This window comes from Lathyrus oleraceus, chromosome 6, assembly GCF_024323335.1.
Source record: "Lathyrus oleraceus cultivar Zhongwan6 chromosome 6, CAAS_Psat_ZW6_1.0, whole genome shotgun sequence".
NCBI lineage: Eukaryota > Viridiplantae > Streptophyta > Magnoliopsida > Fabales > Fabaceae > Lathyrus > Lathyrus oleraceus.
The window spans coordinates 377989865-378005475 of record NC_066584.1 but is presented as its reverse complement, the minus strand read 5'-3'; the positions used below and the strand labels follow the sequence as shown (position 1 = coordinate 378005475).

Genomic DNA, 15611 nt, shown 5'->3' with positions numbered 1-15611 from the left:
GTACTTGAGTAGAATACGAAATATGGTAAGGTACCATGAGCTTAAGTGATTTTGGGCATATTATAAGATATGGGCCAAAATACACTTAAGTGGGCTTTTAGCTTGAAGCCCACACAAGTGGTTCTATAAATAGAACCCTTGTGCAGAAGCAAAAATTTGCGGTTGCATTATTTTCGTTTTCTCTCACTCTCTCTCTCTCACTCAAAGCCTTCATTCGTACCAGCTAGCACTGAGATTGAAGGAACCCGTTCGTGTGGACTGAGTAGAGACGTTGTCATCGTTCAACGTTCGTGATCGCTTCGTGGATCTGCATCAAAGGTTTTGATCGTCACAAGAGATCTGCACCAAAGGTTTCAACCGTCACAAGAGGTAAATATTCTATCACTGATCATGACCATTCGTAAGGATCTCTAAAGGAGAAAATTTTAATTTCCGCTGCACTTTGGGTCGCAATTCTCCTTCATAAACTAGCCAAGTATACCCGATGCGCTTCGGTTGTTCTGGTTCTTGGTGCCTCCAGTTGAGAGCTTTCTGGTCTGATTGGCACCATGCTGAAAAGCGACTGATGAAAGACAACATGCACGACTCAAAGCTTCAGCGAGATAGGTACATGTATGAAGCAAAGGAAACTTCTACCTCTCTCTCTCTCTCTCACTCTCTATGGGGTTAAGAATGTTTTGCTTCCGTTGAAGCTCGTTGGTTCTTTTCCGACTAGGTGGTGAGGAATGTGGCAATGAAACACCAAGCTTCGTGTGTTGTTTGAAGTAGTGTGGGGCTGCTCAAAAGGAAATAGAGCTATTGCACTCTCATAATGCTTTGTTAACTTGGTAGTTGGAGGACTGTACGAGTTCCATCCTTGATGCGGTTTCATAGTCGCTTAAAAATTCTTTGAATTAAGTAGAGTATTTTCACTATCCTTTGACATTTTCCATGGAGAAACTCTGATTGGATCAATGTGTCATAGACGGGAATATTGTTTCTATATGAAAGTAGACTTGGTGGGGTCCTTATCCCACTTTTCTTTCTTTTTTTATAGTACTTATGTAATAGTACTTTGAAATGAAAAATTATTTAGAAAATACATCATTATTGAATGAAATTCGTTTGTTACCTATTTAAGGTGTTTTTGTATGATCCTGAGTACATGGTCATGGATATTTACGAGGTCTTCCCTCGAATTTAACTAGACGTCTCTGTTTTAAGGCGTTTGTCACAATCCCGAGTACACAACTCTAGATCTTTATGAACTTCCAAGGTCTTCCGTCGAAGTTTTTTGGAAGTCGCTGCGATAATAAAGAGGGAAGATGAGTTTATTACTTTTTTGGTACTTGTTTTAAGGTATTCAGCGTGATCTTGAGTACACATCTCTAGATCTTTAATAACTTGCGAGGTCTTCCCCCGAAGTTTATTGGATGTCACTAGGGTTGTTCCCCTTCCCCTTAGCATATGAAAAGCCGGTCAGAGGTAGACGTGTGAAAAACACACCACGACATCTGGAGTGGCTAGCTGCTGAAGCTACACGAAAAATATTTGAGTGCATCGCACGCTCAAAGATAGACCAGATTTTTCATCAAACTTTATTTATTCTCGAAGGAAAGGAAAAAAATCGATAAAACTCAAGAGAAGATAAAAATGGGAAATGAAGTCGATTATGCAATGGGAAGGTATTAGTACCCCTCACATCTGTTGTACTCAAAGATAACCATTTTGATTGTTCTTTGCTCGAATGGGTGTTATTATCTAAAGATTACTCGTAAAAGATAAGGGGGAAAGTAATAGAATAAACAAAGTGCTCAGAGAGGATTGGGGTCCTCGTGCCTACGTGTCCTTACAGTGCAATAAGGAAATCAAAGTTCGGTAGTTCATGGAACTAAGACGGACAAAGAAAGGAAGACTTGATAGAATTGATGTTTAAACCTGACAAGAGATATGACTAGTGTTTGAATCAAAGAGAAAAGGTAATTGATGTGAAATGATAGATAGTTGTTTGAAGTGGGAAAATGGTGTGAAGTGATAGAGAATTGGTAGATGTGGTGTTTAAGTGAAATAAGGAACTTGAAGTGTAATGGCAAATTGGTTGATGTGGTGTTTATACTGGAAGGTAAATTGGTATGGTGTTTGAACCAAAGGGCAAACTAGGTTGTGGTGTTTAAACCAAAGGTTGAAATAATGTGGTGTTTAAACTAAGGAAATAGTGTTTAAATCAAAGGATATGCTAAAAGTGTTTTTTAAACCAAAGGGTTGGTGTTTGAACCAAAGGGGATAGTAGTGGTGTTTAAACTGGGTTGGTAAAATGAATGTGGTGTTTAAACTGGGTAGTGGTGTTTAAACCAAAAAGGTCGGTGTTTAAACCGGAAAAGATATTTATGCCAATGCAATGGCAATGGTGTTTTAAACTAAAGTAAAGGTAATAGTGTTTATGTTAGATGATAGACCTAGATCTAGAGTGTGGGGGGTGAATAGATCCCAAATTAAAAAGTTTATTCAAAGATTTGATTTAGAAAATTTTATGGCACAGAAGCAAGTTTAAAATATTTCTCAAATCCTAAATTGTCTAACTTGACCTTCTATTGAAAAACTCGGATATATGTATGAGTACCAATGGTATGATAATAATTCACAAGTTAGTTTATCAATACTTCAAGCACTAAATCGAATACTCTACTATAGTAACAATCTATCTCCAATGTCAACAGTACACTAAAGACTAGTTGACACAATTCGTGAAACACTTTGCGTGCAATCAACAAAGTTTGGATATTAGTATAGTGTTTGTAGTTCTTAAAATCCAATCACTACCAAATGGTAAGTGATTACTACAACAATACAATTTAACACAGAATTCAAAAGTTATTTTCCAAACAAAGTTGATCAAGAGATCAAAATAATTAACAATTTATGAACTGAAAAATAAATGAGAGAGAGAGAGAGAGACTACGCATGGATTTATTTAGGGAGTTCCCCAATCAACCTGGCTATGGGTACGTCATCCCTCAATTCGAATTCGAATTGAGATATTAATATAATAAATCTTACTTTGCAAATGTATTAATACAAGAGATGATAAATCAAATCCCAGAAACCCTAGGTTTGTTCTTGACTCTAGCACCTTCAAAAACCTTGATCAAAGCTGGATCAAGTCACCAATAATGCTGCTTCAGTTCACCTGTTGTTGCTACTTCCTTGCACGACCTCCTTGTCTCAAGGATTTCACCTGTCTGAATTTATCCCAAGCCCATAAATGTTGACCCCAAGGTTTGTCAATGCGATCTACCATTTCACGATACTCCCTTGCCGACATACCTAGTCTCAAGGCTTTAACTCGATCGGATCCAAACTGCACAATTTTGTTAAAAATCTTTAAACCATAAAGATCTTAAGGAAACCCCTAAAATAATTTTCTTATTTTAATCCCTCAAAGATCGCAACCTAATATTCTCGGTACAACAAACCTAATTGGACGTTATCAATCCTAATCCATATGGCACCCAATTAAAAACTGATTATGTGTATCCATAGATTGAATTGAAGCTGATGAAATTCTTTGAAATCCTGGATTCATGTAGGTTTTACTCACTCTAGAAAACTTACTAGAGAATAATGCATGTATGGAGTATTTATATGCATCAGGTGATTTATGGCAAAATGAAATGAAAATGAGGATAGAAAAATATGATATTTTGAAGAAAAATATTGAATAGGTCAACCTATACAGGTTATGTGTCGACCTATTCGATGCATAGGTCGACATGTCCAAGGTCATGTGTCGACCTATGACAGTTATGTACTCCCTGTGTGTCGACCTAAAGACTCGACACATGAAATAGAGGCCATATGCTTTAATACAACAACATACGCGTCGACCTATAGACTTAATTTGTCGACCTATAGACAAGAAATTTTGTCCATAGGTCGACCTGTAGTTCTATGTGTCGACCTATAGCCAGGAAAGTTTTCCATATGTCAACCTATAGTTCTATGTGTCGACCTGTACTGCTATTTTTCACAAAAATAATTTTTCATGCATGTTTGTGCATGTGACCTTTCCCACATTATTTTCAAATACTTTTATGTTTCTTAATGCTAAAATGTGCATAGACATTCAGAGGATACCGTCCAATATACATTTACGTTAAAGTATCCTAGTTTTGACATCATACAAAACACATCTAACGGAAGTTGTACTCATATACTCCTGCTTTTTTATGATTGAAAAACTTGTGACGGTGCATATGTGTTTGCAATGAAAATCCCCTCCTAAATGTATGCACCCTACAAATCCATTCATCTTCGTCTTACTTCTCCTCCTTTGAAAACATAAAATAAAAGCGAAGCAAACGATGAGAAGAAAACACACATAAACAAATATAACTGACAAATGTGTTTTGCAAAGATAAGAATATCAATATGATAACACTCACATAGAATGATTTGCATATTTAAAAGAGATATGTAAACATAAATACAAGATAATAATGCAACAATAGAATAAATTATCACAACTTATGCCACATAAACACAACACAATCATGAAAATAAAGTATACAAAGTGAACACAAAATACTTGTCATGTTACAAAGAATGACATGATTATGTGACATACGCCTTTAGTGCTCCCGAAATGCTTCATACGCATGTGCTATAGCAAGGTGGTAAACAAAGTACCACCATACAAACCAAAAACATAGATGAAAACATAATAATGACGGACAATCAAAGATATTATTAACAATGTAACATGGAGTTTTAAAATATGTGACAAGTCCCACTAAATACCATATTTCAAGGAGAATGAAGATAGCAAAACGGAACTATAAGCATATGAATTGACATGCATTAATTAAACATTGTTGGAAGTGATCATATATGAACTATCTTATATGTCAAGAACATCAACCATATGAACCATAAATAACATGTGAAAATAGAAAGCTAGTACACAAAAACGGAAAATGAAACAATAGTACCTTACTTGTGAAATGATGAGGAATGCATTCTTATGAAGTATGTTCGTCAAGAAATGTTGGATAGATAAGATGTATTCAATTTGCATTAACAGAACATATAGGCAAGTGTTGAGATGTCAAGAATTCCTAATTCCCATCGAATGTTAAAGAATGGTTCGGTCGCAAATGATTTTGTAATAGTAAAGGCTAGTTGTTTTTTACTATCAACATGCTAAAAAACGATGTTGCATTTTTCAATATGATCGCGTAGGAAGTGATGACGAATCTCAATATGCTTAGTACGAGAATGTAGCACCGGGTTCTTAATTAGGTTAATGACACTAGTGTTGTTGCACAAAATTGGAATACAACTTAGTTTTCAAAATCAAGTAATTTTTTTAAACCACAAAATTTGAGCACAACAACTACCAACCGCTACGTATTCCACCTCGGAAGTTGATAAAGCATTTGAAACTTGTTTCTTGTTGTTCCAACTAACTAAGGAGTTTTAAAATATGTGACTAGTCCCACTATTTCTTTTTCTATACGACCTGCAACTGGCAAAGTCGGAGTTAGTGTAACTAACTAAGCGACAATCACTCCCTTTGGAATACCAAAGCCCATAATTCAAAGTACCGTGAAGATACCTAAAAATACGTTTGACGGCTTTGAGATGAGATTTCTTAGGGGGTAATTGATATCGGGCACACATACATACAATAAACATGATATCTGACCTAGATGCAGTGATATATAGAAGAGAACCTACCTTACATCTATATTTCTTCACTTCCACATCCTTACCATTTTCATTCCTTTTCAATTTACCATTCTTATCCATCACAGTGTCAATCTACTTTGCATCAACCATGCCAAATCTATTTAGCAAGCCCTTGCAATACTTGGTTTGGCAAACAAATGTTCCTTTATTTAGTTGTTTGATTTGCAAACCTAGGAAGTAATTTAGCTCTCCCATAAGGCTCACTTCAAACTCTCCCTGAATAAACTTAGAAAATTCTTTGACAAGTTGCATATTAGTAGATCTAAAGATAATGTCATCAACATATACTTGTACAAGAAGAGTATCATTTCCATCATTCTTAGTAAAAAGAGTAATGCCAACCTTTTCCCTTAAGTACCCTTTATTAATCAAATATTTACTTAATCAATCATAGCAAGCCCAAGGTGCTTGTTTGAGATCGTACAAAGCGCGTTTTAATTTGAAAAAATGATTGGGATACTCGTGACTTTCAGAACCGAGAGGTTGAGCAACATACACCTCTTCATTAATGTAACAATTTAGAAATGCAATTTTTACATCCATTTGAAACAATTTGGAGTTCTTAGAGCAAGCAAAGGAAAGAATAATGTGTATAGCCTTAAGTCGGGCGATTGGAGCATAAGTCTCTTCATAGTCAATACCCTCCTCTTGGTTATACCCTTGAGCAACTAACCGGGCCTTATCCCGGGTTATCATTCCATTTTTGTCAAGCTTGTTCCTAAAAACCCATCTTGTGCCTATTACTTGATGGTTTTTTGGACGCGGGACAAGGTCCCAAATGTCATTCCATTTCAATTGATTTAGCTCGTCTTGCATTGCCATGAGTCAATGCTCATCATGTAATGCATCTCTAGCATTTTTAGGCTCAATGTGTGGCATAAAAATGAAGTGATAACAAAAGTCACTTATCTTAGAGCATGTTGTCATGCCTTTTGTGATATCTCCAAGAATCTTATCAATAAGGTGATCTTTGGATGTTCTCTAAGACAAAGGAAGGTTGTCTACTGCAGCTAGACTCTCCTCCTTTTCTTCTTCGTGATCATCATTTTATAATTTCTCATTTTCATTTGTTTGAGTTTGATCAATCCCTTCATCGGATTCACTGAGAATGTCATGAAAAGACACACATATATCATGAAAAGACATACCCTTCCCAACATATCTTGGAAAAGAATCATCAAAAGAAACATGAACTGACTCTTCAATAATAAGTATCCTCTTGTTATAGACCCTATATGCCTTTCTAAATTGTGAGTATCCGAGGAAGATACCCTCATCGGCTTTAGCATCGAGTTTACCTAGACTGTCCTTTTCATTGTTTAAAATAAAACATTTACATCCAAATACATGAAGGTGAGAAACATTAGGTTTTCTACTTCTAAGTAATTCATACGGGATTTTGTTTAGAATATGATGTATTAATATCCTATTCAAAGCGTAACATGTTGTGCTAATAGCATCGGCCCAAAATTACTTTCGTAAATTACCTTCATTAAGCATCATCCTCGCTAACTATTCTAAAACTTGGTTTTTAGGATCCACAATCCCATTTTGTTGTGGAGTTCTAGGAGCCGAGAAGTTGTGCTCAATACCATGTTTCTCACAATACTTTTCAAAAAGAAGGTTTTCAAACTCCCCTCCCTGATCACTTCGACTGGAAACAATTTTCAAATTCATTTTATTTTGGAACAATCTAGCAAATTGTTTGAAAGTCGGGTATGTCACATATTTACTAAACAAAAACATAATCTAGCAAAATCCATAATAGTCATCAACCATAACAAAGACATAATAGTTTCCACCTAAGTTTTTGGTCCTAGAAGGACCGAAGAGGTCCATATGAAGAAGTTCGAGAGGTCTATATATTGAAACAACATTTTTTCATTTAAAAGAGACCTTTGTTTCCTTCCCCATTTGACATGCTTCATATAGGTGATCTTTTGTGAACTTCATTTTAGGAAGACCAATGACTAGATCTTTTGAGGTTACCTTGTTTAGTAAGTCAAAGTTAATATGAGCTAAGCGCCTATACCACAACCAAGAGTTTTCACTCATGGTAGCAAGGCGCTTAGTACCAACCAAGGATACATCAGCTAAATTTTGCATATAAGTATTATTGACTCTTAAGCCCTTAAACACATAATCCTTCTTCTCATTATGCTCAAATAAACAACAAGTATTAGTGAAAGTGACTATAAAACTCTTGTCACAAAGTTGGCAAATGCTAAGAAGGTTGTGTTTGAGACCATCAACAAGCATTACATCGGAGTTAGTAGTAGATGATGAATTACCTATACTACCTTTTCCAAGAATAACTCCTTTGTTGTTGTATCCATAAGTGATTGATCTCTTTTTCTTTGGCACAAAGCCAATGTAAAGTGATATGTCACCCATCATATGCCTTGAGCATCCACTATCAAGATACCACATCTTTTTGGTAGATTCAAGATATTCAACCTATAGAGTTAAACAAAGGAAATAGGTACCCGATCTTAATTGGGTCCTTTAAAGTAATTGAAATCAAGGTTGCATTTAGGAAAGAATTGAGAGACTCTTTTAGGAACTAACATCTTCCTAAATTTTCACTTCTCAATGGTATGACCCTTTTTGCAACAATACTGACAAGATATATTTTGATGAGTTATGTTTTTACCATTTGAATCCTTTTTAAAAATTTTATGATTTTTGTATGAATGATTCAAAGATCTTTCATACTTAGAAGGATAAATAGAAAATTCACTTTTAGGTTGTAAATTTGTGTCTATCATAGATTTATGAATATATTCCGACTTCCTTCCATTTGCCATAAGACAAATCCGAGATGATTCTATACTTGAAGTGGAGCTTCCATCGCTTGAGGAGTCACTTGTTCTCTCATAAGTTACATAAGTTCTTCTATATTTACTAGGCTTCTTGTGATGCCCTATTTATTTGTCTTTATACATCATGGGACATTTCGGTCTATAGTGACTAATTTCACCATAATCATAACAACAACTTCTAAATTTACCTTTACTATTCTCACCATATTTTGAAGACTTGGACTCCCTTCTAAATTTTGCTAAGTTTCCTTCGGAGTGCATAACATTGTTCTTCCGAATATACCTTTGATATCTATTGACAAATAACCCAACATCATCATCATCGGAGATCTTGTCATCCCTTTCTTCATACTCACTAGGTTCATTCTTTGAGGACTTGAAACTAGAAATCTTTAGAGCAATGGACTTATTCTCTTCCATCTTGTCTTTACCTTTCTCTTTCTTCATCGTCTTTTCATATTATTTTTCATGTTTTTCCAAGCAAGTGATTTCTTGCTCATGTTCTTCCAATTTGCTAAATAAAGTAGTAAGATCAAGTGCTTTAAGATCATTCGCCTCTTTGATAGTGGTGACCTTGGGTTCCTAATCCCTGTTAAGACATATTAAAACCTTGTTAGTAGCAATAGCATTGAAGATACAGTTACCTAGAGCATTCAATCTATTAATAAGATGTATGAATTTCTTTTGCAGGTTGGCAATGGTTTCACTATGCTTCATACGAAAGAGTTCAAATTGTTGATTCAAAGTATTGATATTAGCTTGTATGACTTTATTAGTTCCCTCATTGGAAACTTCTAATGCGTCCCACATAACCTTGGCGATTTCACAATGAAAGACACGATAATACTCATCAACACCTAATACATATATGAGAATATCTTGTGCTTTCCAATCATGAGACCACAACTTCTTATCATTATCATTCCATTTATTTTTCAATTTTAGCACAATGACTCCTTCACCATTGGTCATTTTAGTTTGATTAGGACCATTGACGATGACGTCCCATACACCCATATCAATAGAGTTGATATGGATACACATATAAGCTTTCCAATAGCCATAATTTTCTTTGGTAAAAATAGGTGTTCTATTATACACCCATTTAGGTTTGGTAGCCATTATCTAATAAGAAAATCTTAAGACCAAAAATAACCGGAGCTCGTGATACCACTTGTTAGACGATAGGCCTAGATCTAGAGGGGGTGAATAGATCCCAAATAAAAAAAAATTATTCAAAACTTTGATTTAGAAAATTTTATGGCGTGGAAGCAAGTTTAAAATATTTTATGGATTCAAAATCGTCTAACCGAACCTTCTATTGAGAAAATCGGATATGCGTATGAGTACCAATGGTATGATAATAATTTAAAAGTTGGTTTATCAATACTTCAAGCACTAAATCGAATACTCTACTATAGTAACAACCTATCTCCAATATCAACAATACATTAAAGACTAGTTGACATAATTCGTGAAACACTTTGCATGCAATCAACAATTTTGGATATTAGTATAGTATTTGTAGTTCTTAAAAGCCAATAACTACCAAATGGTAACTAATTACTATAACAAACATAATTTAACAAAGAATTCAAAAGTTATTATCCAAACAATGTTGATAAAGAGATCAAAGTAATTAATACCAAAAAATAAACAAGATAGAAGGATAGAGAGACAGGGAGAGAGAGAGAGAGAGAGTATGCAAAGATTTGTTTAGGTAGTTCCCCAATCGACCTGGCTATGTGTATGTCTTCCCTCAATTCGAATTCGAGTTGGGATATTAATATAATAATTCTTACTTTGCGAATGTATCAATACAAGATATGAGAAATCAAATCCCACAAACACTAGGTATGTTCTTGACTCTAGCACTTCCAAAAACCTTCATTAAGTCACCAATAATGCCTCTTCATTTCACCTGTTATTGATACTTCCTTGCACGACCTCCTTGTCTCAAGGCTTTCACCCGACTAAATTAATCCCAAGTGCACAAATTTTGAACACAATATTTGTCAATGCGATCCACCGTTTCACGCTACTCCCTTGCCGACACACATAGTCTCAAGGCTTTCACTCTATCGGATCCAAATTTCACAATCTTGACAAAAACCTTTAAACCCTAAAGATCTTGAAGGAAAACCCAAAACCAATTTTCTTATTTGAATCCCTGAAAAATTGCAACCCAATATCCTCGATACAACAAACCTAATTTGACATTATCAATCCTAATCTAGATGGAACCCAATCAAAAAATGATAATGTGTAGTTTGATTTTGTGTATGCATATATTTAATTAAAGATGATGAGTTACTTTAAAATCCTGGATTCTTATAGGTTTTAATCACTCTAAAAATCTTATTAGAGAATGATGCATGTATGGAGTATTTATATGCATGGGTGTTTTAGGCAAAAAATAAATGCAAAGGAGGATAGAAAAATATTGGATAGGTCAATCGATACAGGTTATGTGTCGACCTGTTCGATGCATAGGTTGACCTGTCCAAGGTCATGTGTCGACCTATGAGAATTATGTGCTCCCTATGTGTCGACCTGAAAACTTGGTACATGAAACATATGCTACATGCTTTAATACAACATCATATATCTCGACCTATAGACAAGATATTTTTTCCATAGGTCTACCTGTAGTTCTATGTGTCGACCTATAGTTCTATGTGTCGACCTGTACTGCTATTTTTCACAAATTGATTTTTCATGCATGTTTGATGCATGAGACTTTCCCACATTGTTTCCAAATACTTTGATGCTTCCTAATGCTCAGATGCGCAAAAATATTCAGAGGATACCGTCCAATATACATTTTCCCTAAAGTATCCTAGTTTTAACTTCATACAAAACACATCTAACGGAAGTTGTACTCACAGTTTAAACCGAACATTGGTGCTTAAACCAAAAGGGTATTGTCTAAATCCAAAGTAATGGTAATGGTGTTTTTAAACCAAAGCAAAGATGTTTAAACTGAAGCAATGGTGTTTAAACCAGAGAAAGTGATAAAGTGGTGTTTAAACCAGAAGGTTGAATGAAAGGGAATGTTTAGACTAGATAGTAAGTCGGGGTGGTGTTTGTACCAATAAAAGAAACAGTGTAAGGTGTTTAAATTGGAGAAAAAGACAAGGATAGTGTTTAAACCAATGAAAGAAGTAAGGGTAGGTGTTTAAATCGGAAAAATGGTGTTTAAATCAAAAGGGAAATATAAATGGTGTTTAAACCAAAAGGAAACAAAAGTATTTCTTGTTATTATCCTTTCTTCTTCTTTTTCTTCTTTTACGCACGACGCATTTCTTGTTGTCGTGTGTGAAATGAAAGTGGTTTAGCTCCTGTTGTTTCAGATCTCCGAGGTGAGGCTCTGAGCAACAATGGTGAAAATGAGCGATGAAGTGAGGTTTAGAGAGATAGAAACAAGAGAGAAGAGAATATGATTATGTGATCCTGAATTTGAGATAGTGAAGTGAATTTATAGATTGAGTTTATGTTAGAAACTCAGTTGTAATTCACTTTAAATGAAACTCAAATGTGGAAAACAGTTATTTGATCAAAAAGTTAGTTAGAGTTGGTTGGAAATGAATCTGAATTGAATTTGCCTTTCAGGTTAATCTGAAAATGAATTTGAAGTTAATTTATTGAGTTTAAAAGTTGATTTCATTTGAGTTTGTCGCTACCAGGATTTTCGGAGAGGCGGAATTGGGACATCCGCCTTCTATGTTTGAAGAGAAAAAGTATAGTCTCCAGCGAATTTTATTTATATGCCTATATCAGAGAGGCGAGGGGAAATAGTCGATAAAACCCTAAAAAAAAGATGCGTACGGGAAGTGCAGAGATAAGATAAGGAATCACTCTCGCAACCAAGATTTGGGATCGGAAGTCAGTTATGCAAGGGGAAGGTATTAGCACCCCTCATGTCCATGGTACTCGATGGGAACCATTTGGTTTGTTTACGTATGCGGGTATTTATCACGTTTATTATTTTTATTTTCAACCACTTAAGTCTCATGGCGCACAATACCTATCGTAGTTTTATTGGGTTTCAAATTTGACTATCAAAATGCCATTTGACGTTGGATCAAGGGTTTGTTTATTTAATTATGAAATTGGCTAATGTGATGCAATAGGTATGCAAACTAACCAACAAGAAAATAAAGAGGATCATTATAAGGTAGTCCAAGAGAAAGCCTTATGTGTGCAAAAGTGTGGCTTAAGCTAAACAAAGGATAATGGTCTTACAAACATATCCCCGTAAGGTAGTGTCATGATGCCATTCTTACAACCGGAATGCAAGTACAAATGAAACCAAAGGTTGAACCAAGTATCACGTAGATAAAGAAAAAGCCTCTAAGCAAAGGTCCTAGGATGACATCCTTTAAATTCAAGTTGATTAAGTGGAATGAATTATTTTTGGCCTTATCATTTTATCATGTTTTTGTTGTTTTTAATGTGATGATAATATTAAAAATAAATGACAATAGTAAATATGCATGATGAGTTTGTAAAATTATGATGATGATGAGTACTTGAATATAAATGACATAAAAGTAAATAAAAAAATAAAAAATGAAAATAACAATAACAAAAATTTAGTGGTAATCAAAGTTAGTAAATTTAGGTTAAGTTGGCATTATGAACAATGGACCAATACTTGAGGATTATTTATCCTTAGGTCAATAGATTCAAAATGTGGAGCATCAAGAGATAACTTATCAGTAATGCAAAGTATGGAAGATGATCAATGGATCAATTTACCATAGATTTGTACCAATGAAAGTTATTCAACCCCAAGTTCATCTATCAATAAATTGACAAGAGGAAGACTATGCGTACTCAAGGTCGAAAGTTTTAATGATTGATTAAGTTAATCAGGTTAAACAAGGTGTATAAGTTCAAAGTATGATATTAACAAGCTAGCAAGAGTTATTGTATGATATAAACATGTTAATATAAGAGGTTAGTGGGTTGGTACAATATAAACAAATAACAATGTATCAGATGAAATCATAAGGTTAACATATGTACAAATAAGGCTTCATCTACATGTCAATGACCCAAGTTGGTTGATCTAGGGGAAACCTATCCATGCTTCAAAGTACCATGAATGAACACTTGATCATCCATTAGTAGGTTTGAAGTATGGAAGGTTCAAATCAACCCTAACCAAACCAACATCACGCCAAAAGGTAGATTTCATTATCCCTAATTCAAGACTTCATAAGTCCCTAAAAAAATATTGAAATGACTTGAAACAAAGCACCAATAAATTCTAAAGGCAAAAACAATGGGGGTCCATGTTGAACATATTATCAGAATGATAAAATAAATGAGGGTAAAAAATAATACAAAGTTGGAAATAAATAAGGTGGAAATAAATAAACATAAGCGAGATAACTAAAAAGAGAAACAAAAGAAATGCACATGCTGAGGGTTGAACCCCTGACCTTGAGGTAATGGGGGGATCAACCCCCTCTCCCACTGGACCAAATGCCCAGTTGTGATATAAAACACACGCATATGAATAAATAATAAAAAGAAAACTAAAATGGAATGTGTGCGCTAACCTACTAATCAGAGTGGAGCACGATTCGTGTTTGAATTAAACTTTTTGCAAGAACGGTCGTCTTCAACCTTGGAACTTCGAAAATCAAAGTCCAAAAATTAGTGTTTTTAACCAGATTTTTTCATGGATTAATGTTGCAAACACATAAACAAACTATCCTCCAAAGTTATGAGCCATTGATTGGCTCTGAGTGTGGAGTATTCTGCCATGACATATATGAATAAACTTAACCTAATCTAAAAATTAAATGTTGGAAATGGAATAATCAAAGATGAAAACTTAGGGTTAATGATCAAAAGAACATTTCGAGGTGATTGGTAACTTGTTTCAGAGATAGGGGTCAGTGAAACTACCTGATCAGAATCAAACTCAGGGAGGTATTTCGACAACTAAGCTTAGCTTAGATGAGGATTAGATAGGATGAGTTAGGTCTTTGGAAAGTTTGAGTGGAGGTTGGTGAAGGTTCTGGGTGGTTATTTGGGATTGAAATGCTCTGAAAATGAAAACATGATTTCCTGTTTTTGGAGGTTCAACTCAAGTTAGAAACAGAGGTTTAGGGGCTTTTCAGCATGGAAAGTGAAGGGGACACCTTCCTCTATTTATAGAGGAGGTGTGTGGACGGTTTGGAGGGAAAATAATGGAGGTTTGCTTCATATTGGTGAGTGACTCGAAGCATGCTTTGGATGGACTTGGGGAAACATGGAATACATGTGTTCTGACCTTGATTGCTCATACCACTTTGTCTTGATCCTTATCATTGAGTTGAAATAAACAAGGGATTTGGTTTGACCTGCTATTGATTTCATGTTTTGCCAACTTAGGAAAAATTTGTTTTTCCATATGGATCAGGTTTTTCTTTGTGAGATGTTTTGGCTTGCAAGTTGACTTACTACTAAACTACAATACCATATGCAACATGTTTGGGGACCATTGGGATTAGATTGGATTTATTTGGGAACTTGGTGAATGAATTTGGAAATTCTGAGTTGGACATGTCTGGTTTGTGCACCAGGGTGATCACCAATGTTTGAACCAAGGCCAAACGAAATTGGCTCGGGAATTTTGCCTCAAACTTGTGCCAATTATTCCTTCCCATGTCCTTGATTGAATTAAAAAAGAACCATATAAAAAGGATTTGTTGTTTGGAAATGTAAATGTGGTAAAGTAGTGGTCTTGGTCATGTTTTAGGGCATGGTGGGCATGTTGGACCAGCTTGGCCAATGCAAAAATTGAGGTCCTTCATCAATGAATTAGATTTTAGACCTTAAGACAAAGTTGGAGAGGAACTTATTTAGGACACTTGGATCTAAGTTGACTTAAAAATATTGTGAAATGATAAAGTTATGGTCTTTGGAACTTCCCATAGGTAATTCTTGCCAAAATGTGACCAACCAACATGACCTAAAAATGGGATTTTGTTATTTCTTTATTTCCAAGGTACAATGGTGGATGTTTTGAGTTTATATGATCATACCATGATGGGAAATAAGATT

General features: G+C 35.0%; 1 protein-coding gene across 1 annotated transcript; it reads right to left on the bottom strand.

The window, feature by feature from the left end:
* Positions 1-9131: 9131 nt before the first annotated feature.
* LOC127095745 (uncharacterized) lies at positions 9132-9566 on the bottom strand. Its single transcript, XM_051034392.1, has one exon. It carries the CDS (start codon positions 9564-9566, stop codon positions 9132-9134), a length of 435 nt encoding a protein of 144 aa, XP_050890349.1.
* Between the last annotated feature and the right edge of the window lie 6045 nt (positions 9567-15611).

Excerpts from the sequence above, each read along its gene's own strand:
- LOC127095745 (XM_051034392.1), bottom strand. The coding sequence starts at position 9,566 with ATGGGTGTATGGGACGTCATCGTCAATGGTCCTAATCAAACTAAAATG.